The sequence below is a fragment of the Lissotriton vulgaris genome, chromosome 1_1 (assembly GCF_964263255.1).
Source record: "Lissotriton vulgaris chromosome 1_1, aLisVul1.2, whole genome shotgun sequence".
Taxonomy (NCBI): Eukaryota; Metazoa; Chordata; class Amphibia; order Caudata; family Salamandridae; genus Lissotriton; species Lissotriton vulgaris.
The window spans coordinates 1,043,504,700-1,043,528,955 of NC_141685.1; the positions used below are offsets into that span (position 1 = coordinate 1,043,504,700).

Consider the following 24,256-nt stretch of genomic DNA (forward strand, 5'->3'; position numbering starts at 1 on the left):
AATAGCAACAGATACACTCACGGTATTGTTAGTCCTTTCTTCATGTTGTTGCACTTTTTTTCCACTTCATAAGAGATTGGTTTGTGCTGTTACCTTTGACCCGTGACCAACGCAATATTTCGCAGAAACGTGCCAGGTAAACCTGCTGCCGAATAATTTGTACATCGACTCTTTAACACCTAAGTGTGCCCGCCTTTTCTTCCGTACAGGAGATGGGGTGCTTCCGTTCCGTTACATATACGGGTCTCACACTCGTACGTGCGTTGCTGCATTAAGAAACAAACATTTACAATGCAATGGTTTTCGCCTTTGGAAAAGTTAGAGCTATTGGCATTGTAAATGACAAAATTTGTATTTATGTGTTGGTTTTGAAAACAGATAAATAAATGGCATTGTCATTTGCATTGCCATTAGCTTAATCTCTCGCAAATGTGAGACCTAGTGTACCCTACGGACGAGCTCAGCAGACAGCAATTACTACCACACACACACACACCCAGAGCCACACATACACACCCAGAGCCACACACACACACCCAGAGCCAGCCACACACACACCCAGAGCCAGCCACACACACACCCAGAGCCAGCCACACACACACACACACACAGAGCCACACACACAGACTCCCAGAGCCACACACACACATGCACACACACAACCAGAGCCACACACATACACAACCAGAGCCACACACACACACACACACACACCCAGAGCCACACACACACCCAGAGCCACACACATACACAACCAGAGCCAAACACACACACACACACACACAACCAGAGCCACACACAAACACACACCCACACCGAGCCACACACACACACACACACCCAGAGCCACACACACACACACACACACACACAGACACACACACACACACACACACCCAGAGCCACACACACACACCCACACCGAGCCACACACACACACACACACACCCAGAGCCACACACACACCCAGAGCCACACACACACACACACACACACACCCAGAGCCACACACACACACACACCCAGAGCCACACACACACACCCACCTTGACATGCAGTAGTTTCAAGGTCTGTTTGTTATAGAGTTCTTTACAGCCATTTGCTGCTCGGAGTACTCACCAGGCCTTTATGGAGAGTCCTGTACAAGGAATTTTAATTTAGGGGGAGCGCTAATCAAGATGTTAAGGCTATTGAGACGAGTACGCTCAAAGTCTGTTATGAGAGGAGGTCGTGGAGCACTTTTAAGTATGCCCGATTAGGTCGAAGTCAATATTTTTTCCTGCTTGGAGTGGGGAGGTGTTATGATACTGCACCCTAACGCTGTTTCAAAACGAGTGTTACTTTAATGAGGATGGATGAAAGCGATAGTCTTTAATGTCACTATACAGTAGTAGTTAGGAAAATCTCAAGTGACATTTTCAGACACAATCAAATGTAAAATCGGTTTCTAGAAATCGGCGGTAGCAGGACAAGTGTTCCTCTATGTAGACTTATTCCGCTTGCCCTCATCAGAGTTCCTCTATGCAGACCTATTCCGCTTGCCCTCCCTCATTAGTGTTCCTCTGTGCAGACTTATTCCGCTTGCCCTCAAAGACCCTGCAATCAGTGTTTAACTATGAGCGTCCAGATGTCACAACCAGTAACCTGTCTGAGACTAACGTCAGACACAGGACCTACATGAAACGAGCTGACATGGCCTCGGCCCACACCCCGGCATACCGGCACTTTTTTCAGCCACTGCAATTCCTAACTCCTCCATGACTCTGGATTTCTGTTACTCTACCGGGCGGCACCGCAGCAGAATTAGGACGTCACTTCCGCCCACCAGTGCACATGGGACGACGGGAACTGTGGTCCTTTATTAGCCACAACAGAAACGATGTCCGTCACCGTATACTTGCAGACGTTCCCCTCAGATGCCGCCCAGCTTTGAACTAGACATAAGTCTCTGTCCTCTGAGATACTTCTCTACACTGTCTCATGGCTACCCACAGACTGTGTCAATTACGCAACTGCTTACGTTGCACCTTCTTCAAGTCCCTACATTTAAAAACATGCAGTGCCGACATGTACACAATAACACACTACAAGTCCTGACATGTAACAGTAGTAGCTTAAAAAACGACCCTACTCCAGTAATGAGCAGTGATGCAAGAAATAACAGTGAATAAACAATGCAATGCTCGCTGCAACATAATATATAAACAGCTGAGTTATGATGAACCGGCAGACCAGAATGCAAAGAGTAGCTAAGCAAAAAATGTGAAACGCCTTTGCTGCCGACAGTGCAGCGTGGAAAATAGACATAGCCAATTTAGCTTAGTACATGCTGAAACCCCGAAGAAAACCAACAATAACCTTAGTTGATACCTGGAACATATGAACGAAACATGTAAAACATATGCATGACCACGAGTTCAAGTAACTTTATTCACTGGCATGGCAGAATGATGGCAATGGCATGTAATGTTCAGTTAGCTCCTAAACGAGTTCTGCCACAATGGTTAGCAAATGTGCGTACTTAACATATTTACAGTGCTTGTGCACGATGGAACCATAAAACTAGACAACGGACTCCATATGGCCAAACCATAGTCAAGAAATCGGAAGTGAAAATACGTGTGCCAATGTTTACCGTGTTATTAATGGGCAACGGAGGCGGGCGGACAGTGAGAGGCGCAGGAGGGGGGGAAGCAACAAGGCAGGACCCAGGAAAGGCTGAACAACCATGGAGAATGGAGGGGCCGGGCAAAGTGCCCATTGGATGCATATGAACAAGGCAGAGGATTTAGCTCACAGCTGTCCCAGACAACAACAAACGCTGTGCAGCAATCACATTAAAGAAGTTCCACCCATCAAAACGACTAGAGGCGGATGTGAATGAGTACATGGACCACACAAGCCCGATAAGAGAAAAACACCCAAGCAACATAGGAAAAGAAGCCTACATTCAAAAGAAAGGAGGAAAAGAAACAAGCACCTACGAGCACACGGACATCGGGAGGGGGGGCGGGAAAGGAACGGACAGCGGGAGGGGGGGCGGGAAAGGAACGGACAGCGGGAGGGGGGGCGGGAAAGGAAGGGACAGCGGGTGGGGGGGCGGGAAAGGAACGGACAGCGGGAGGGGGGCGGGAAAGGAACGGACAGCGGGAGGGGGCAAGGAAGGCACTCACCTGGACTTCCTCGGGCGGCGATCGGCCGCGGAATGATGAAAACAAACATGGACGCACAAAAAAAATAAACCCCGCCCACGGCCGCGATGACGACATCGCAGAGGCGGAGAGGGAAAAAATCTCGGGAACGCCCACGAATCTGGTCCGGCCATGACGGACAGATCTCTGTTCCAATGGCTAGCCTCCATTGATGGAGCTAGCCAATGGAACAGAGGGCGTAATCCCAAGCCCACTCTGTTGTAACATAAGATTTCGCCTGCGCCGAAAAGCTGCGCAGAGCGCAGCCTTCCGCGAGGCGGAACTTAAAAAAGGGAGAATTGTGAGGAAGCAGTTCTTTATATGTGCGTGTGTGTTTCATATGCCTGAGTAAAGCTGTAAGTCCTGAGGAAAACTAGTATAAAAGCAGGACTTAAAGGTCTAGCCACTTGAGGTGTTAAACCAGCTGCACCTGTTTTGTAGTACTGGCGGGGTCTATATCTGCACGACTGAGTGACCATTCCATCAGATAGTCAGGGAAAACGAGCAAAAAAACAAGCATGAGCGCAAATACAAGCACTGATTCGTATATTGTAACTGCTGATTGCAGTAGTGGCCAGTTACCATGGAGTTAGGGCTGCAAACATGGATGGATGCTGAGTCACACTTCATGCATAGATGTCCTATGCGTGAAGTGTGACTCATCATACATGTTTGCAGCCCTAACCCCGTGGTAACTGACATGTCGCGTGGACAGTAAGAAAGTGATAAATAGGTTTGGACAGAGAGGAGTGTAGAAGAGATAGAGGTGGGGTGCTGAGGACACCCTCAGAGCTTCCCTGTTGGCGAAGGATGCCGCAATGGAAGGCCCTGACCCCACAAGCCACCTGAGGTGGGCAGACAAAGCTGAGATAACAATTTGTATATGATCTCTGTTTATTTACATACAATAATCATGTCACTGTCTTTTTTTAAAATGGGATATTTCCTCTACACTAAAGCTGGAAGAATAACCCTTTACGAGTAAATGTCTAAATCTTTTAAATACTCTTGAAATACAAAAATAACAAGTAATGTTCTGTTTTTCTGCACGCTTTCCTGAAGGAGAAGTTTCAGAAATGTACTCCGTTCACATTGATAAATCACACCTGCGGCCTTTGTTGTTCGCTTCCCAACTGCAGAGAATACCCTATTTCTGGACCAATGTCGACAGCAATTTGTATCCGATGCCGCTCCTCTTTCAAAATGGAGGAACTAACTTTCTTTTTATCTCAAAAACATTTATCTGTGTCTGTCACTTCTGAGAAGTAATGTTAAAAGCCCTGTTGATGGGGCCTAGCTTCAGCTTACCTTCTGTAATGTCAGGGTCGTAGAATCCAGGTCGTCTCTTGAAGCGGCTGGGAAACACAGCAAAAGTACCTGAGGCTCCCATGTAGGCACTGTGGGGGGGAAAAAGCCCGGTTTACAGCACTGGACTGAAGACATGAGAGAAGAAGACAAATCTACCACCCTTTGGACTTTCAAGGATATGAGTGAGTTCTAAAGGTATAGCAATCCTCACCACCCATCCAGGCTCTAGAAGACCCCCAGCCATTCACAGGCACTCTGAAACCAAGATTACGCCACAATAGCTCTGTTCGGATCAGACCAGCCCAGTTAGGAGATCCAAAGTGTACTGTTCTCTTCATACCTTTCTACAAGAAAGCCAAACGTATGATTCATTTATTTTCTTATTTTAAATTCCAGCTCATTCCTTCCTTCCTGAAGTTGGCTATTCATTTTATTCTTCCAGTATCCCCTCGATTTATTAGCGCTTCCCTCTCACACATACAATTCCTTACTCTGTCTTCTCCTGTTGATGCCTCTCTTCCTTCTGTCACCTTTATTTACCCTATTTATTCATCATTAACATTCTTCTTCTCTTCTGTCATTCTTTCAATACGTCAGTCCCTCCTCCTCTTAGTATCTTCCTCTTTGTTTTTATCTTTCCTCTGTCCTTGATATGCCTTTATTCATTCAAGCAACAAATGGTTCTTTTCCTTTGTTTCTCCTTCTTTCTTTGTTCATTTCCTCTACAAGCGTTCAAGTTCAAGTCATAAGTTTATTTAGACCATTTGGTCCTTAAACCACATCTCATGCATTATCATTTAAAAAGGTTTACACATTATAAAATCTTATTCCTAACGTTAAAATCATATTATCCTAAAAACTTCATTCATAACAATTTAAAAAAACAGTAATATTTCATTTTAAATTGTGATATGCTTTTCTATACTTAAGCCTCTAATGAAGAAGGGAACTTAAATACACCCTGCATATATTTCCCAGTGGCTATCGTGATATCAAGAGTTTCCATATCAGCAAGAAGCTCCCATGCTTGCATGCGCGCCTTTAAATCATACTTTACAGGAATCGGGCGAAGAAATAATTTACTAAATTAAAGAATTTTCGACAATCCAGTAAAATTTGTAGAATGTTACATTTCATCCCCAACCCACACATGCATATACCATCAGGTTGCGTTAGGCCGAATGTTATTGCACTATTTGTTACAGCTGGGTTAATACCAATTCTTAGCCTAAGGACTTCCATTCTTAACCCTCGATTTGGTAATACGTCTAGGTAAGGATAGCTTATGTCTTTTTCCCAGCTATTGCTCATAAATCTTACAGAGTCTTTCTTAACCAAATACTCCCGGTCTATTACTCTAGACAATTCTTTACCCTGCATTTTAAGTACGCTCTTTATTACATCAATTTTTAATGTCTTCGGGTCTATTTTCACCTTCAGGTGATCACAAATGGACTGAAGTTTACTTCTTGTGGTTTTAGCCCATTTTAGCTTACTCACTTGAATTTCTTTCATACACCATTGAGATACCTTAGAGACCTCCCAAGACCCAAGCGATTCCAAAATCGGAGTAGACTTTGTTGCACCTGAACATTCCACGCAGTCAGACCCGCTTCCAGTCTAATTGCCTGGATCATTGCCGAGCTCGGGAGGGACAATAAAGTTTTAAACATTTCCCTTCCTCTTTATCCCAGGAGTTTTTACCATCCATACAAAGAATTTCTGAACCGTATTGGAGTTGCTGGGGAATCATTGCTTTAAAGGCCATCAATAGGGGTTTATGGGACATATCTCCATAACTGCGGTTAAATCTTTTCAGCCCACATACCACCAGTTGAGCTTTTATTTTCTGTGCCTCAAGGTGCCTACCCCACTTCAACACATTTGTAAACTATATTCCAAGATATTTATATTCATTTACAATTTCTAGTTTGGTTTGGCTCAGATACCAATTGCACTTCATATTCCTCTTCCCAAAGCACAGAATTTTTGTTTTGTCCATGTTGACTGTTCAACGTTTTGCCGTACAGTATTCACTGGAAATATTCAGCTTTCTTTGTAGACCCACCTCGGTTTGGTCCAATATTACTAGATCGTCGGCATACAGCAAACAGGACAAATTCCTACCATTTACTTTTGGGCTTGCGTCTCTAGCAGACCCCAAAGTATGGTGCAGATCAGCTAGGAATATGGCAAAAAGGAGCGGAGCCAAAACACAACCTTGCCTAAGCCCATTATTTATCGCTATCTCAGGTGTTAGGCCGCCAGATGTATCTTTAATTACTTGTGCCCAATTATGACTATGTAGCTCCTGAATTACCATCAGAAGGTCAGCTGGAACCTCTTAGTTTCTCATGGTCTCCCACAAACACTCCCTATCCACCAAGTCAAATGCAGCGCGAACGTCCACGTAGCAGCAATACAACGTGCCCTGCAGCTCCATGGACTTCCGTGCCACAGCCCACAAGGCAAAGCAGTGGTCAGTAGTAGAGTGACCTTCCTTGAAGCCTCCCTGTTCTATTGGGACTATCGACCGCTGCTCCACCCAATCCTTTAATCTACCAAGGATTATTTTTGAAAATACCTTTTCTCCAATGTCCAGCAGGTTATTTAACCTGTAGTTCATTGGATCCTTCCTATCTCCCTTTTTATGTAACGGTCTAATTATTGACCCTCTCCAGGATTTAGGAATACAACCGGAGTCTAAAATGGCCATGAACATGTGCGATAGGAAACCAGCCCACCAATCTATTTGAGTTTTAATGAGAATGGCTGGAAGGTTATCTGGTCCTGCTGCACAAGATAAATTCAGCTTCTTAATTGTTTCTTTTACTTTCTCTATATTAAAAGCTGCTTTTAACTCTTCTACGGAGACTGTCCAGATCAATTTTTTCTAATTTGTTTCCAGGTTCCTATTTGCTTTGTATAAATTACCCAAGTAATTTACTCAAGCCGCCTCTTCCACAACACAGCTCATATTTCCCAGTGTCCTTCCTGCAGCCTCCTGTATCAACCTCCAGAACCCTTTTATGTTTTTAGTTTCTATTGTTTCTAGAAGGTTTCCCCAACATTTTCCTTAAAAAATTATTTTCTGCGTTCTTACTAAGGTTTTATATTCTTTCTTCAAGTTGAGCAGGATCTCTAAGTTTCCAACTTCATAGCGTATCCTCTGCCTCCGCTCTATTTTCCGAATAGCCCTTTTTTTTATACCTGCAGGCAAGATTAAACCACCGGCGTTGCCTTCCTTGGTTATGTTTCTCTTTTACCTTAGCCTGTTTCTTATCGTTTAAATGCACTCTGAGGCATTGTACCGCCTGTACTATTTTGTCCACGTACCATATTACCTGCTGTCCTTCAACGCTATCCTTCGTTAGGTTTTGTTGAAAGCTTACTAATTTCTTTACAAGCGTATTATTTTATTTTATTCAAATTTCTTTTGTAGCATGATCCACAGTAAAGAGAAGTAAATTGAATAATGCGTTGAAATGGATAAAGCATAGAGGCCACCAATGCTGCCCTTTTTGTCATTCACTTTCTCCTTTTTTCTTCTATTTCTTCCTTCTGCCCTCACTCTTTGCTTCTTTATTCCACTCAGTTTATTATATGTTTGGTGACCATGTTTTTGTATGAAGGTGGGTTACATATTTACCACCAACATTTTGTATTTAGTGGAATAGGATAGGCTTACATTTATGAACATTCCCTGGGTGGTTACAGTTTATAATATTTTCACCATTGAATGATGAGAAATGATAGTGATTTCTGGCCATATCTGTCAGTAACACCATATTCTTTCCTAATAAGGAGAAGGGGCAATATTCCACAAAAACCTCGTGCTGGACTTCAAATGTTGGTTTCTGATGGATACATCTGCCTGTGGATTCCTTATCTTTTGAATTACCCCATGTGCAGCATTCCTCAGAACCTTTCTCACAGCTCTCCCACATTGACGAGGATGTGACAATGGAACGGCTCGGCACACCACTCCGTGTGACGTCATAGGTGCCATAAGAAGAACTCGACGGTGTGCTGACATCAGTTCCCTTTCTTCTGCGCCGTCGATGCGTAACGTTCTTTATTTTCCGAGGGCTGTCCATTTCTGGTGTTTCATTGCTGCAAGTTCTTCCTGAAATTGTAGCTGTGACATGGCTGCCCAGAAGAAGTCCAGTTTTAAACCTTGCAAGGATTATGGGGGTCATATGTCTATCACTGACCCCATGAAGATTGTCTTTTGTGCCTTTTGTCGGACCACGATGTCGAGGGGTGGTCTTCATGCCAACTCATGAATCCGAAGGCCCAGAAAGAGAGGTAGGCCAAATTGTTTATGGCCAGGGTGAAGATACAGAAGAGGCGCCAAATCCAAGTCCAAGTCGAAGACTCCACATACCTCAAAGTCATCGAGGAAGCACAAAAAGAAGCCAGGTCACGGATCCAGACATTGTTCATCTAAGGATATGTTTATCAAAAATGGACTAGGACACTTGTAACTACGTTACAAAAGGTTCTCTAGATAACCCTCATAAACCCTATGAATCGTGCTGTGCGGTTTATATTTATTCTCCGCCCCACATAGACGTTGTGGCATTTATCATTGGGTGATCTAGTGTGCTACATGCCAACCTCAAGCCTGAGGTAACCTCTGGAGTAGAGTAGCAGTGTCCAGAGATATGTGTAGGTACCACCAGGGAAGAAGGTTATTCTTAAAAAACAAACCTACATTCCTGGCAACTACTTTAATTATAAATAGATGTGGTTTGTTATTAAAAAATACAAATGGGTATACTCTTGGACCAAGCAACTGGATCCTCGCATATCACTTTAAACATACAGTCAACATGTTTCTGCTCCTTGTCGCCCAGCCGGGTCTATGGAGCATTCGTCAGGACAAACAAGTTAAAATTTATACTCACACCTTTTGTGTAGTATATCAGGGGTTGTGATTTTACCCACCGTTGTTCTATAACAAGGCTCAATTTACCTTAATAGTAGCGATATTCTGTGTCCTCGGGGGGAATTGGACATTGTGGTCCCAGGCCGCAATTAATGGCGAATTTCGCGTCTGGTGCTGGCTCTGCCCCCGGAACATCTAAGGATATGTCACCGAAGTCAGGGTAGCCAGAACTCCAGCATCACCGCAAGGATGAAGTCTCTCCTTCCCCTTCACCTCCGGTGACTCTTCAGCGCCCAGAGAAGCGACGCCTCTGGCTTCTCCATCCCCGGCTCATGTGTCACTGGCGCTGCAACCAGAGCCAGGCAAACAGCTTCCTTAAGCTGTCTCTGAACTGGTGGTACCGGATCTGTACCCACCCTTTCTGGCACCAGGTCCAATCCTTCTTATTTCTTGAATGCAATGTATGGCAAGTTTGCCAGTGGGGCTAACCCTGCTGGTGCGCGTATTGGCCCCATAGGACCGCTTTCGTTCAACCTTGGAGGTTTGCCACCTCATTTTACACAGGCACCATTCATGCCTATGACCCCGGGACATTGGCCTCTCCCGACGCCGAGGTTCTCGACGCCTGTGCATTCCCTCGAAGGAAGAGTGCAGTTGGAGTCTTCGCCGGCACTGTCCGCCTTTGGTCCAGAGCCGACTTTGCCTCGCCCAGTGCCTTCCGCTAATCCTGTGGAACCTCCATTGATGCCAGTCCCTAAGTCACCGGTGCCGCAGGTACCCAGGATGAGATCCAGAAGGAAGGCGCAGAGACTGCTGGAGTAGGAAGAATTTCATGAGCAGCAGGAAGAGAGTGAAGAGGGGGAAAATATTGACCCTATGCAGGAATTTGAGGACTCCTGAAGGCTAGTTGTTTGGACACATCTCCGGAGTGAGAGCTCTCTTCACAGCAAGGCCTTCCATCGCAAGAGGTTTCCTCATACCATTCCATAAAAAGGAAGGCATCTGATCCGCTGAACTTACCTTTACCAACTTCAAAGATAAAGTCAAACATTTTTACAGAGGTGCCTAATTTTCCTTCTTCTGCATTGGAGAATCTGCTTCCATTTAATGATGCTTTGACCAAGCCCATTTTCGAGGTTTGGCAGAAGCCACTGACTGCCCCTGCAGTGTCCAGATCAGTTGCAAAGAGATATAAGGTGGCGCCTGGAGATCCAGCTTTCTTTTTCACACACCAGTCTCAATGAGAGCTTGGTTGTTCCTTTACCATGCTCTACTAAACAGTCTACAGTCTCTTTCCCAACCACGCCTGGAGATAGAGAATCTAAGAGGAGGGAGCAATCAAATAAAATGTGTTTTCTTCAGCCAGTATGGCTATGAAATCCACAAACGCAATATGCCTGCTGGGTAGATATATTCATGCTCTGATGGATCTACAAAAGAGGTGATCCCCAAGCTTTTGGAGGACGTTCAGGGCCATTTTGCGGAGATACTATCGGACACGCAACCTGCGGCCCGTCAAGTCATACAATCAGGTCAGGATACAGCTGACTCTGTTGCTAGAGTTATGGGTTCCTCAGTGGCAACCAGGAGGCACACCTAGCGAAGGTAGTCTGGGTTTTCATTAGATGTACAGGCCACCCTATTGGACTTCCCTTTAGATGGCTCTTGTCTCTTTGGTACCAAAGCATATTCGGTGCTACAGCGCTTCAAGGATAGTAGTCACAGCGAGATAGTTGGGTCAACAGTCCCAGCCCAGAGGTTTTGGGTACCACAGATTTAGCAGGTTTGGCAAGACTCTTTCCTTTCTAGCCAGGGAGCAGCAGGCATACCTTCTGTATAGGTCATACAGAGGAAAGGGTAGAGGTCGCTTGCGAGGCACAGCTCGGCAGCAAGTTTCCTCCTCTCCTGTTCCCCAACTGGAACAGGAGAGGAGATCCTAGATCTGGATCCTTCATCCTGGTGCATGTTGGTCCCGTGGAAGGTCGGGTTTCCCATTTTCAATGAAATTAGAGATTTACTACATCAGATCTCTGGGTTTGGATCTCGTAGAAAATGGATATGCCCTTCCCTTCCGGGAGTTTCTCCCTCCTTTCCCCCCTCATCAGGGATGGTGCTCAGAGGATCACCTGTTGCTTCTGCTGCAGCAGGAGCTTCAGTCTTTGCTACAGAAGGGTGTGATTGAGGTTGACCCGGAGCAGGAAAGGGGTCAGTGTTGCTACTCCTGATACTTCCTGATCCCCAAGAAGGAGGGACGATTGAGGCTGATCCTGCAGCTCAGGATCTTAAATTTTTACCTCAAGCAGGATAAGTTCAAGATGTTGACCCTGGCTCAGGTTCTTCTGGCGCTGCAGCAGGAAGACTGGATGGTGTTGATCGATTTGCAGGATGCTTATTTTCGCATTCCCATCCGGAAGTCACATCGGAAGTATCTCCGTTTTACAGTGGGATCTCAACACTACCAGTGTGCGGTCCTTCTGTTCGGTCTTACATCCGCACCACAAGCCTTCACAAAGGTGATGGTGGTGGTAGCAGCACATTTCAGAAGATCTGGGTTCCTGTTTTCCCCTACCTGGACGACTGGCTGCTCAAAGCAGGGTCGTTGGAGATGGTGCTGCGTCACTTGCAAGTGACAATGTGTCTGTTGTTCGACATAAGTTTTTCGATAAACAAACCCAAATTGCACCTGGCGCCCTCTCAGGGCAACCTGCTCACAGGGGCAGTACTGGACACTACTGTGAGTCGTGCCTTCCCGCCTCCACAGAGGATTCTAGACATCCCGGCTATGATTCCGATTTTTTAAAATGGGGCAGCTGTTCCATTCCTGAAGGTCTGGCACCTGCTTCGTCTGTTTGCTTCCTGCATACTGTTGGTCAACCATGCACGCTGGCATATGAGGTCACTCCATTGGTGCCTTCGCAGGCAGTGGTTTCATCACAACAGAGATCTCAAGGAGGTGGTCAGAATCTCCAGAGACACTGCAGCAGGGCTGTTATGGGGGAGTGTTCCGGGCAACCTGTCTCAAGAGAAGCCGTTTCAACCTCAATTTCTCCGGTAGCCACAGTGATAATGAATGCCTCCACTCTAGGGTGGGGAGCACATCTGGGGGATCTGGAGGTCAAAGGCCTTTTGTCCCCAGAGGAAAGATTGTTTCACATCACACTAGAATTGCAGGCGATGCATTTGGCTCTCAAGGCCTTTCTTTCCTCCCTTCGCGGTCAGTCAGTTCCGGTCATGACGGACAACACTACCGCAATGTGGTACATCAACAAACAGGGAGGAGTAGGGTTGTATCGTCTTTGCAGAGAGGCTCTGAAACTCTGGCCCTGGGCTCAGGACCCTCAGATTTGCGTGATAGCGAATCATCTGGCCAGATTGTTGAATGTGCGTGTGGACAGTCTGAGTCGGCAGTACTCGGCCGATCACGGGTGGCGTCTTCATCCGGAGGCGGTCTTTCATATGACTCCCATGATGTCACGCGGAGTCGCGGGCGGAGACGTTTCATTGTGATGTCCTCGTCAATATGGGAGAACTATGGAGAAAAGTTTCTGTGAAATGCTGCACATGGGGTAATTCAAAAGGTGAGGAATCCACTGGCAGGTACTGTATCCATCAGGAAAAGCGTTACCAAAGGTAATTAACTTGTTCGTTTGGGATGTCTCAAGGTTTCAGAGAAGTTGGTTGTTTCTGAAACTTACAGCTGTGGGCAATTCTTTCTTGACTACTCTGGACTGCTGTTGCCTGTCATAGTTGTAGGCCAACTATTGATTTATCAAGTTGCTCCAACCTACAAATGATGCCAATCCAGAAACAGTGGGCCTGATTCACAAACTGCATTTTGTAGTATGTAAAGTAGTACTACAATAGTACTACTTACTACAAAATGTACTTCACAAACCTACGGGTGGAGATCTCTATCTTCACTTCACCTGTGCTTTCTGTGTGAAGAACTTCACATGTACGTTTTCTATGTAATAGTATATGTGGGAGGGACTGGGGGATGGGTGGGAATATGGGGAATGTCTACTACAAAATGGAAGAGTTTAGAGCAAAGTAAAGAGTAGGCTTTGGAATTGCCAGGCTACTACAAACACCAACCCACAAAAGAGTAAGCCCATTGTGATTCCCAAACTACACTTCTAAAGTTACTGCAGACCAAAAGGTGTTGAAACAGTAGTAAATATACTCCAGCCCAACCATTAAGTAAGTCAAGCACCACACATGGTGCATATATAAGTAGATACAAGGGAGAGGGGGACGGGGAAGTACAAAATATGGCAATATCTCTCTTAGTAAAATTGTGCCCATCCCAATGACGGTGCGATTTCCTCTAGTACCCTCCACATCCTCCATAATACCCAACAATGCCACCTGCGGAGAGGGACCCAACGATATCCCTAGCACATGTGAAAACAAGCCCTCTGAAAAACCTCAATGATGTAACATTCCCACAACACATGAAAAAATGGGTGCACTCTTCAAAACAATGTAAACACACTGGTGCCTCTAGACCACCAGCACATCACAGATGGAGTGGTGTGATGTAGGCTATGTGGAGGTAATTAAGTTGGATACATTGAAGTGTTGACGAAATGACTAGCACCCTAGGGGACATAGGATCTCTCCAGTCTGAGTCATCCAGTGGACGCAGCCAACCCTCCCATTGGGCTTATAAGTCTGAGAAAATATCTGGAGAATTGTTCACCAAGGATTGTATAGTTGTGATATCCCGCCTAACCCAGTGGTGCCCATGAGAATCTGGGGCCTGAGAGTGTTAAACTCGAGGACCTCGCCAAGGGCATTTTGATGTTGGTTAAGGCGCCTGACAGAGCTCCAGGTATCGAAAGAATTGGGATCTGTGTAGGTAATATTCTGTTTGGAGCACTTGAAACTGTGTCAAGTAGGGACCATGCCAATTGTCACCAAATGTAAAAATACCAATACTGTCCCATCTGTCAAACCCCTTAAGGGAGGAGCACATAACATTAACCACATTTATTACATGTTAAATAAAAACAGAACTGTTTCTGTGTGAGGGAACTGTTTTAAAATAGTCTTTAAGAAATAATTTATAAATTAAATATATTTAAATTATTTATTTAATACATTTTTCATTTAATGTATTAATGTGCTGTGAAATGTTTTATTTTATTAGTTTGATGATAATATATATTTTAAAATATTTTACATTTATATTTTATATTAAACTATATAATATTTATTAAAAAAAGTATGAAACTTTAACCACTTTCCCTATACTTTCACATGGAGAGGAATGGTGTCAGCAACGGTGGTTGAGATCTCTACCTATGTGTAAAGATTTACTGGTAGTATCTTTACACTTGTATATTCACTCTTAGATGTCTCCACAGAAGCAGTAGAGACAGTAAATCTACACTGAGGTGTAAATTTACATTCAGAAATGGTGAACAGCACAACACTGTAGATTTACATGTAGGTACCAGAGCAGATTTCCAGGTGAGTAAATTTACAGGTGCGAATTTAACTTTGTGAATAGGTCCAAGCCCAAAAATATGCCCCACATATTCAACCGTATCGGAAATGGCACTGGGTGTACGAGTGAGGCAAGCAAGCACAATAGTTATTCAGGGGCACTGCTTCCCCCGAGGGAATTCTGAAAGTCTGAAATGTCTTTTCTTCTTTGCCTCCTTAAATCTTTCCACTTTTTGTCTTGCCTACCCTTCTTTACTCTAGTCTTATTTGATTTTTTCCATCTTGCTTTCCTTTGTGTTTCCATCCTTTCTGTACTTTTTTTTATACATCCTTGCATCATTCTGTCTTTATCCATCCATCCTTCTAACCTTCTTTCTTTTTATCTATCCTCCCTTTGATTCATTCTGGTTCATTGCTCTTCTTTTTACTCACCCATCCCTCACTCTGTCCATCCACCCTTCTTTACCGTTCATTCATCCCTCCATTTTCCCTCCCTCCTTAATCCATCATCCATTCTTCATTCCCTCTTCCTATCCATCCATCAATCCATTCATTATTTTCTTTATCCACCCTTCCATCTTCAAATCCATCCTCCTCCCCACTCAATCCCTCCCTCGCTGCATGCGTCCATCCATCCACCCATCTGCTCTCCATGCTTCTCTCCATCCATTCTTCTCTCCATTTCTCCCTCCATCCTCTTATTCTTCCATTGCTTGTGTTAGTATTAATAAACTTCAGTCAAAAGCAAAGGAGCTATAAACACAAATGTAAATGGTTTGTGTTACTCGGAACCGCATAGTGGAACCCACTCCCTGCTCAAGCTTCTTAAGTGAGAGATTCATGATGCCCCTGTACTTCAGTGTCTCGATAAAGAGCGAGCTTCATACTACCAAGTTGCTATTGGATAAGTTCCTCGATGGCTTAGCATGCCTCAGTTATGAGCTTCACTCGCCTAGATGTGGGTCTCTCATTAGTCTATGTAAAGGGTGTGTTCCCCAGACCATGTCTATTTGATCTGATGTTGATCAGTTTAATTATTGTCTCCAGGCTCTTTGTCTGGAACCTGATTAAACTTTGTGTTTTAATATCCCAAATGTGAGCAGGCATTTTGGTGCCTTGCTCTCTTGCCTCTACAACCCTGTTCTTTTGATCCATAGCTGCTGCATCCTTTGACTGTTGGTGCTATCTCTCTTCTGTTGCAGCATTTCAATCAGTTGCCTTTGGATGTGGTTGGAGCTAGCATCGTCTGTGCCTCTGTTGCAGAGCTGCGAGTAGGTTGTTCTTCTCAGTTTTCGTGTTGTTTGGTGCAGCTTTCTACCTACTTTTGGAGGTGCACTTGGCGGGCTCGACAAATCCACTCGCCTGCTCGCATTTGCGAGGGAGAATTGATGAGGGCGAGCTATTTTTAGGTCCTACTCGCCCTTTCTGGCGAGTAGGAAGACAAACTAACTTTTTCCTCTGTCTTTGAAAACGGAGCAAAAGTGACAAGATAAGATTTAAAGGCATTTTAATTGCTTACAAAGGGAATGAGCAATAAAGATGCCTTTAAATCTTGTTATTTTGTCACTTTTGCTCCATTTTCAGACAGAGGTCAAGTAGGTTGCAGTTAGGTCGAGGGGATTTTCCAAGGTACTAGACCTGCAGGACTAGTACCATTTTTCGGATTTTTCGAGCCCTGCTTGGAATATATTATTTGTGGCTAGTGCAAATGAGATAAACGTTCCCTGCACGCCATATTTGGTGCTGGTTTAAATTTGTCAGCTGAAGAGTGAAGCCGCTGGTAGGGCAAGAAAGAACGTGCAGCACATCGAGTGAGCCATATTGAATGATTGGTGGTGGAAGGTGTTTCCCATTTAAAAACAGTTTCCAATCCTGTGGTTGTTTTACCTCGAGGTGGCTTCCAGTGCTACCGTGGCAGCTACCTTAGGATAAAACTCTGTGCTGACACGTTTGCCATACCTAGACGCCATATTGAAATAGCTGTCATAACCTGGGTATTGCAAACATATCCCCCGAAGTCGGTGTACATTTCCTGTATCTACATTGCAAGTGGCCCTAAGGCACTGTGGTTTTATTCAGTAAACTCTGGGGCACATGTGGCTCTCTGTGCAGTTCCTCCAACATACTGGGCAGCGTTCTGGCATCATTTTTGCTGGTGTCATGCCTCCCTCATGACAGGAGGCATGACTCTTTTTAGACGGGCCATCAAAACCCACTTGTTTTCCCCTGTTATCTGATTTCCCCTCTTTTCAGCTCTGATCTGTTGTGTTGTGTACATGATCTGGCGCCAGGACGCCCCTTTGCTGGGGCAGCTGTTGCGCCTAATAAATGTTATTAACATAACATAACATAACATTGTCGATGGCACGTAAGAGCTCATCACCATGGCAGCAGTACAGAGGGCAAATTATGACAGTGGTACTAAGAGCTCAGTGTGGTGGCAATGCTACATGTAGTTCCTTGTGATGGCAACAGCGGCATCAGTTCCAAATAGTGGCCAAAAGGCGCCCATCATAGGTAGTGCGTGCAGTAGTGTGAGCCAGCCCTTTGTGGTGGTGGCACTGGCAGCCGGAGAAAAACTTCACAGGAACAAATGTTGGTTGAGAACATCTGTAGAAAACTGATAATTGTCAGCAGAGGGATAGGATCAGTGGACAAATCACTCGTGCTGGGTGGGCATCCACGGGCACTTTGTGAACTCCAGGATATGATTTGTGCTTTATGGGTCAACAAGTGTGTAAATGCGAACAGGCAATGGGATAAAGGGAAACATCTGATAGCGTAATTTCTGTAGACGCGAAAACCTCAGGGGTGTGCCAGACCTCGAGCCTGATCTTCTCTTGCACAAAAAGCTTCTTCCACAAAATACAGACAAAAGGACTTCAATATTAACCAACACAGGTCACCGGGCAAGTATGCTATTAAATTGGAGTGTGAGGGCTTCCTTATTGGCCGTGGTCGTTTGTTTGTTTATTATTAAATAATAGTTGAAGACTTAAAACGCTGCCTGTAACCCTTTTAGCGTTTTGCCAAGAACTGCTGGTCACCTATAACCCGCCGGTCCTAATGAGTCTTGTAATGTATTAAAGACTGAAACACGTCAACCAACTATTCTTTGGAGGAGCCAACTAAGGACGAATGTTGACAATTTTTCATGTTGGTAAGTGCATAATTTGGCACCAAAAAGAAGATATGTGTTGTCCCCCCCTTTTCAGTCTACCTCTCAGTGGATTATAAACTCCTTAAGGACAATTATAATCACCAAATATCATTGTTTCAAAAGGTGTTGTTGGGATAGATAGGCCAGAAATGACCACAGGATGTTTTTTTTTTTTTGTGATTAGATGTTTTTGTTTGTACATATTTGTTATGTTTTTTGAAGTATTTTTATGATTTGTATTCATGTGAGACACCCTTAAAAGTACTATAAAGAAAAAAGAAAAATAAATTGCTCCAAAGATTGAGCACAAAGATATATGGTTTCATTAAGTAATTGTAGCTCAGTTTGCCATGGTAAACAGACATAATATCGAGTTGCAAATGTCGACTTGCACTAATATTGAGTGCAAAATATCGTAGTACAAAAATATCGACTGTCAGAATATCGTTGTCAAGAAAATCGAGTTGAAGGTCAGTAATATCGTTTTTTTAAATATTGAAGTAATTAATATTGTTTGCAAAAATATTGTTAAAAATATTGTCGTTTTATTTAGTGTTACGTATTTTAGTGTGTATTTTAAATGTATGTCTTCTATTTTTTTGTGTAAGTACTGCATTTGTTTTTTAATATATGTGTTACATTTTTAGGAGTTATTCATTTTTTTGTAAGTAAATTTTGCGTTTTAGTTCTGTAGCGGGTTGTTGGTTTATAATGGAATAGTGTGGGAAGTAATTTAATTATAATGAATGAATTAATATTTTAATGAATTCATATGTTTGTATTTAATTTTTTATATTGCTATTGTAATTTATTATTAATTAGTTATTAATTGGATGTTAATTATTAATGATTTGGTAAATATCTTAATTGTGTTTGTTTTTTTAGGAGCAGGTTGCGGGTGTATAGGGGAATACTGTGGAAGTAATTTAATTATACATTTTTTTAAATTAATTAATATTTAAGTATTTCAGATATTATATTCTTAATTGTGGTAATTTATTCTTGGTTAGTTATTAATTGTTTGTTACTTATTAATAATTAATTGGTAAATATGTTAATTGTGTGGGTTTTATAGGAGCGGGTTGTGGGTTTATAGGGGAGTAGAGTGGGGAGTAATGTAATATTAATTAATTTATAGTTTTTATTATTTAATAATTATGTATACATGTTATATTGTTAATTGTGGTAAATAATGTATTGTTAATTATTTATTAATTGGTTAATAATAATTAATTATTCATTGTTATTTGTGTCATTTTCTTAAGAGCGGGTTGTGGGTTGATAGGGGAGTAGGCTGGGAAGTAATGTAATTTTAATATATTTAAAAAAAATATTATAAAATGTATTTTAAGTTGTTTTATAGTGCTAATTGTGTGAAATAATTTATTATTGATTGTTTTTAAATTGCTTGTTAACTATTATTAATTCATTAATTATGTTAATTGTGTTGTTTTACAACACTGGTGGTGTCATTTATAGGGTAATATGGTGGGCGGTAAATTATTTTTAATTAGTTAATTGTTTGTTATTTAATCTTAATTATTTTGCTGGATTAGGAATTGTAAATTATTCCCCTCCGCTATCCAACACTTTCCCTACTATTGCACTAGCTGGAGTGGGAATAGTAATTTATACCCCTACACTATCCAACACTTTCCCTACTGTTGCACCCGCTGGAGTGGGAACAGTAATTGTTACCCCTTCGCTATCCAACACTTTCCCTACTGTTGCACTCGCTGGAGTTGTAATAGTAAATTATTCCCCTCCCCTAACCAACACTTTCCCTACTGTTGCACTCGCTGGAGTGAGAATAGTAATTTTTATCCCTACGCTATCCAACATTTTCCCTACTGTTGCACTCGCTGGAGTGGGAATAGTAATTTTATTCTCTCCGCTATCCAACACTTTCCCTACTGTTGCACTCGCTGGAGTGGGAATAGTAATTTGATCCCCTCTGCTATCCAACACTGTAGTATACTTGGTTTCTTTATTTCCTTTTCCTGGTAAGAGAAGGAGATGTGTAGTATACTTGTGCTCCTCACAGGATGGCCACCTGTGGTCATTAGTCCTTCCTTCGTGTTCCCACCTCCCCAGCCTCCCAGAATACCTGTGTTCATTCTACCTTGTACTGTTTGAGAGTTCCAATCTTGTCAGTTGATGTCTGGTCAGTTGGAGAAGTGTGCGCTCTGCTGTGTTCTTAATAAACCTATCTTGCAATTACAAAGAAGTGTCCTGCCGCCTACCTAATCACTTTACAACAAACACTTTCCCTACTGTTGCACTCCCTGGAGTGGTAATAGTAAATTATTCCCCTTCGCTATCCAAAACATTCTCTACTGTTGCACTCGCTGGAGTGGGAATAGTAATTGTTACCCCTCCGCTATCCTACACTTTCCCTACTGTTGCACTCCCTGGAGTGGGAATAGTAAATTATTCCCCTCCGCTATCCAACACTTTCCCTACTGTTCTACCTGCTGGAGAGGGAATGGTAAATTATTCCCTTCCGCTATCCAACACTTTCCCTACTGTTGTACTTTCTAGAGTAGGAATAGTAAATAACTCCCCTTCGCTATCCAACACTTTCCCTACTGTTGCACTTTCTGGAGTGGGAATAGTAAATTTTATCCCCACTGCTATCCAACACTTTCCCTACTGTTGCACTCTCTGGAGTGGGAATAGTAATTGTATCCCCTCCAGTTAATGTAGTGTCAAATGTAATTGTAAAAAAATAAAAATATTTGAATTTATTATATATGTATTTTATTTTTATTTTTATTTTACCAGGGTATGTATATATATGTGTTTATCATTTTAATATGTTTCTAACATTTTAAAATGTATTACAATAATTATTTATTAATATTAGGTACATGTATATATTATATTTTATATATGTATGTTTCATTTATTTTTACATGATATTTATTACTTATAATTTTAAACATTTTCTAATAACTCTAACTATATTTTATTTTTTTAATTACATGTATTATTTACTTTATTTTTGATATTATTGACAACAAATTTTTTAACAATTTTTTTTCCGAACATTTTTGTACTTACCATTATGAAGATAGGACTTCGATATTTTTGACAATGATATTTTTGTCACAATATTTTTGTAGGTCGTATTTCTGTTGTCGATATTCTCTCAGTGATCTGTTTGCCACAACTAATTAGTGGGCTTTCCAAACAAATATTATTTGTTTGGCATAGATTGACTTATGGCATATTTTTGGTTCCTGCGCTGCCCATTTTCTATGAAAAACAATTTGATGGACAGAATGTAGATCAATGTCTTACATTCACCCCAGTACAAGGATCTGGGCCTAAATCCATCGTTTTTTGCACTCCACACCACCCTGGGTCAGATAATGGCTTTATGCAAATCAGCTCTGACCCTGTGCCCCATGGGAACAGTCCAGTCCGAACTACAACAGCCATATCTTTCCCAGACCGGAATCAAGCATCCGAGGACCGGACCGGTTTCGAGGTAACACCTCTCATCAGCCCGGCTAGCTTGACTCCAGTGGTGTGGAGGCTCTGGGACCCACGTCTGAGCTACCCCAGTACACTCAGGGAGAAAATTACAAAAAACAATTTGATGGACAGAATGTAGATCAATGTCTTACATTCACCCCAGTACAAGGATCTGGGCCTAAATCCATCGTTTTTTGCACTCCACACCACCCTGGGTCAGATAATGGCTTTATGCAAATCAGCTCTGACCCTGTGCCCCATGGGAACAGTCCAGTCCGAACTACAACAGCCATATCTTTCCCAGACCGGAATCAAGCATCCGAGGACCGGACCGGTTTCGAGGTAACACCTCTCATCAGCCCGGCTAGCTTGACTCCAGTGGTGTGGAGGCTCTGGGACCCACGTCTGAGCTACCCCAGTACACTCAGGGAGAAAATTACAAAAAACAATTTGATGGACAGAATGTAGATCAATGTCTTACATTCACCCCAGTACAAGGATATGGGCCTAAATCCATCGTTTTTTGCACTCCACACCACCCTGGGTCAGATAATGGCTTTATGCAAATCAGCTCTGACCCTGTGCCCCATGGGAACAGTCCAGTCCGAACTACAACAGCCATATCTTTCCCAGACCGGAATCAAGCATCCGAGGACCGGACCGGTTTCGAGGTAACACCTCTCATCAGCCCGGCTAGCTTGACTCCAGTGGTGTGGAGGCTCTGGGACCCACGTCTGAGCTACCCCAGTACACTCAGGGAGAAAATTACAAAAAACAATTTGATGGACAGAATGTAGATCAATGTCTTACATTCACCCCAGTACAAGGATCTGGGCCTAAATCCATCGTTTTTTGCACTCCACACCACCCTGGGTCAGATAATGGCTTTATGCAAATCAGCTCTGACCCTGTGCCCCATGGGAACAGTCCAGTCCGAACTACAACAGCCATATCTTTCCCAGACCGGAATCAAGCATCCGAGGACCGGACCGGTTTCGAGGTAACACCTCTCATCAGCCCGGCTAGCTTGACTCCAGTGGTGTGGAGGCTCTGGGACCCACGTCTGAGCTACCCCAGTACACTCAGGGAGAAAATTACAAAAAACAATTTGATGGACAGAATGTAGATCAATGTCTTACATTCACCCCAGTACAAGGATCTGGGCCTAAATCCATCGTTTTTTGCACTCCACACCACCCTGGGTCAGATAATGGCTTTATGCAAATCAGCTCTGACCCTGTGCCCCATGGGAACAGTCCAGTCCGAACTACAACAGCCATATCTTTCCCAGACCGGAATCAAGCATCCGAGGACCGGACCGGTTTCGAGGTAACACCTCTCATCAGCCCGGCTAGCTTGACTCCAGTGGTGTGGAGGCTCTGGGACCCACGTCTGAGCTACCCCAGTACACTCAGGGAGAAAATTACAAAAAACAATTTGATGGACAGAATGTAGATCAATGTCTTACATTCACCCCAGTACAAGGATATGGGCCTAAATCCATCGTTTTTTGCACTCCACACCACCCTGGGTCAGATAATGGCTTTATGCAAATCAGCTCTGACCCTGTGCCCCATGGGAACAGTCCAGTCCGAACTACAACAGCCATATCTTTCCCAGACCGGAATCAAGCATCCGAGGACCGGACCGGTTTCGAGGTAACACCTCTCATCAGCCCGGCTAGCTTGACTCCAGTGGTGTGGAGGCTCTGGGACCCACGTCTGAGCTACCCCAGTACACTCAGGGAGAAAATTACAAAAAACAATTTGATGGACAGAATGTAGATCAATGTCTTACATTCACCCCAGTACAAGGATCTGGGCCTAAATCCATCGTTTTTTGCACTCCACACCACCCTGGGTCAGATAATGGCTTTATGCAAATCAGCTCTGACCCTGTGCCCCATGGGAACAGTCCAGTCCGAACTACAACAGCCATATCTTTCCCAGACCGGAATCAAGCATCCGAGGACCGGACCGGTTTCGAGGTAACACCTCTCATCAGCCCGGCTAGCTTGACTCCAGTGGTGTGGAGGCTCTGGGACCCACGTCTGAGCTACCCCAGTACACTCAGGGAGAAAATTACAAAAAACAATTTGATGGACAGAATGTAGATCAATGTCTTACATTCACCCCAGTACAAGGATCTGGGCCTAAATCCATCGTTTTTTGCACTCCACACCACCCTGGGTCAGATAATGGCTTTATGCAAATCAGCTCTGACCCTGTGCCCCATGGGAACAGTCCGGTCCGAACTACAACAGCCATATCTTTCCCAGACCGGAATCAAGCATCCGAGGACCGGACCGGTTTCGAGGTAACACCTCTCATCAGCCCGGCTAGCTTGACTCCAGTGGTGTGGAGGCTCTGGGACCCACGTCTGAGCTACCCCAGTACACTCAGGGAGAAAATTACAAAAAACAATTTGATGGACAGAATGTAGATCAATGTCTTACATTCACCCCAGTACAAGGATCTGGGCCTAAATCCATCGTTTTTTGCACTCCACACCACCCTGGGTCAGATAATGGCTTTATGCAAATCAGCTCTGACCCTGTGCCCCATGGGAACAGTCCAGTCCGAACTACAACAGCCATATCTTTCCCAGACCGGAATCAAGCATCCGAGGACCGGACCGGTTTCGAGGTAACACCTCTCATCAGCCCGGCTAGCTTGACTCCAGTGGTGTGGAGGCTCTGGGACCCACGTCTGAGCTACCCCAGTACACTCAGGGAGAAAATTACAAAAAACAATTTGATGGACAGAATGTAGATCA

At 43.7% G+C, this 24,256-nt stretch overlaps 2 protein-coding genes across 2 annotated transcripts in view; one reads left to right on the top strand and one right to left on the bottom strand.

Moving 5' to 3' along the window:
• The window catches only part of LOC147748485 (uncharacterized), a 325,273-nt gene that overhangs the window by 244,100 nt on the left and 56,917 nt on the right, over positions 1–24,256 (top strand). The window lies entirely within an intron of this gene.
• Positions 1–24,256, bottom strand: part of LYL1 (LYL1 basic helix-loop-helix family member) — a 260,018-nt gene that overhangs the window by 107,681 nt on the left and 128,081 nt on the right. The window contains exon 3 of the mRNA XM_086962514.1: positions 4,500–4,588. Within this exon, the coding sequence (XP_086818640.1) occupies positions 4,500–4,588 (89 nt within the window). The remainder of the gene's footprint in view (positions 1–4,499; positions 4,589–24,256) is intronic.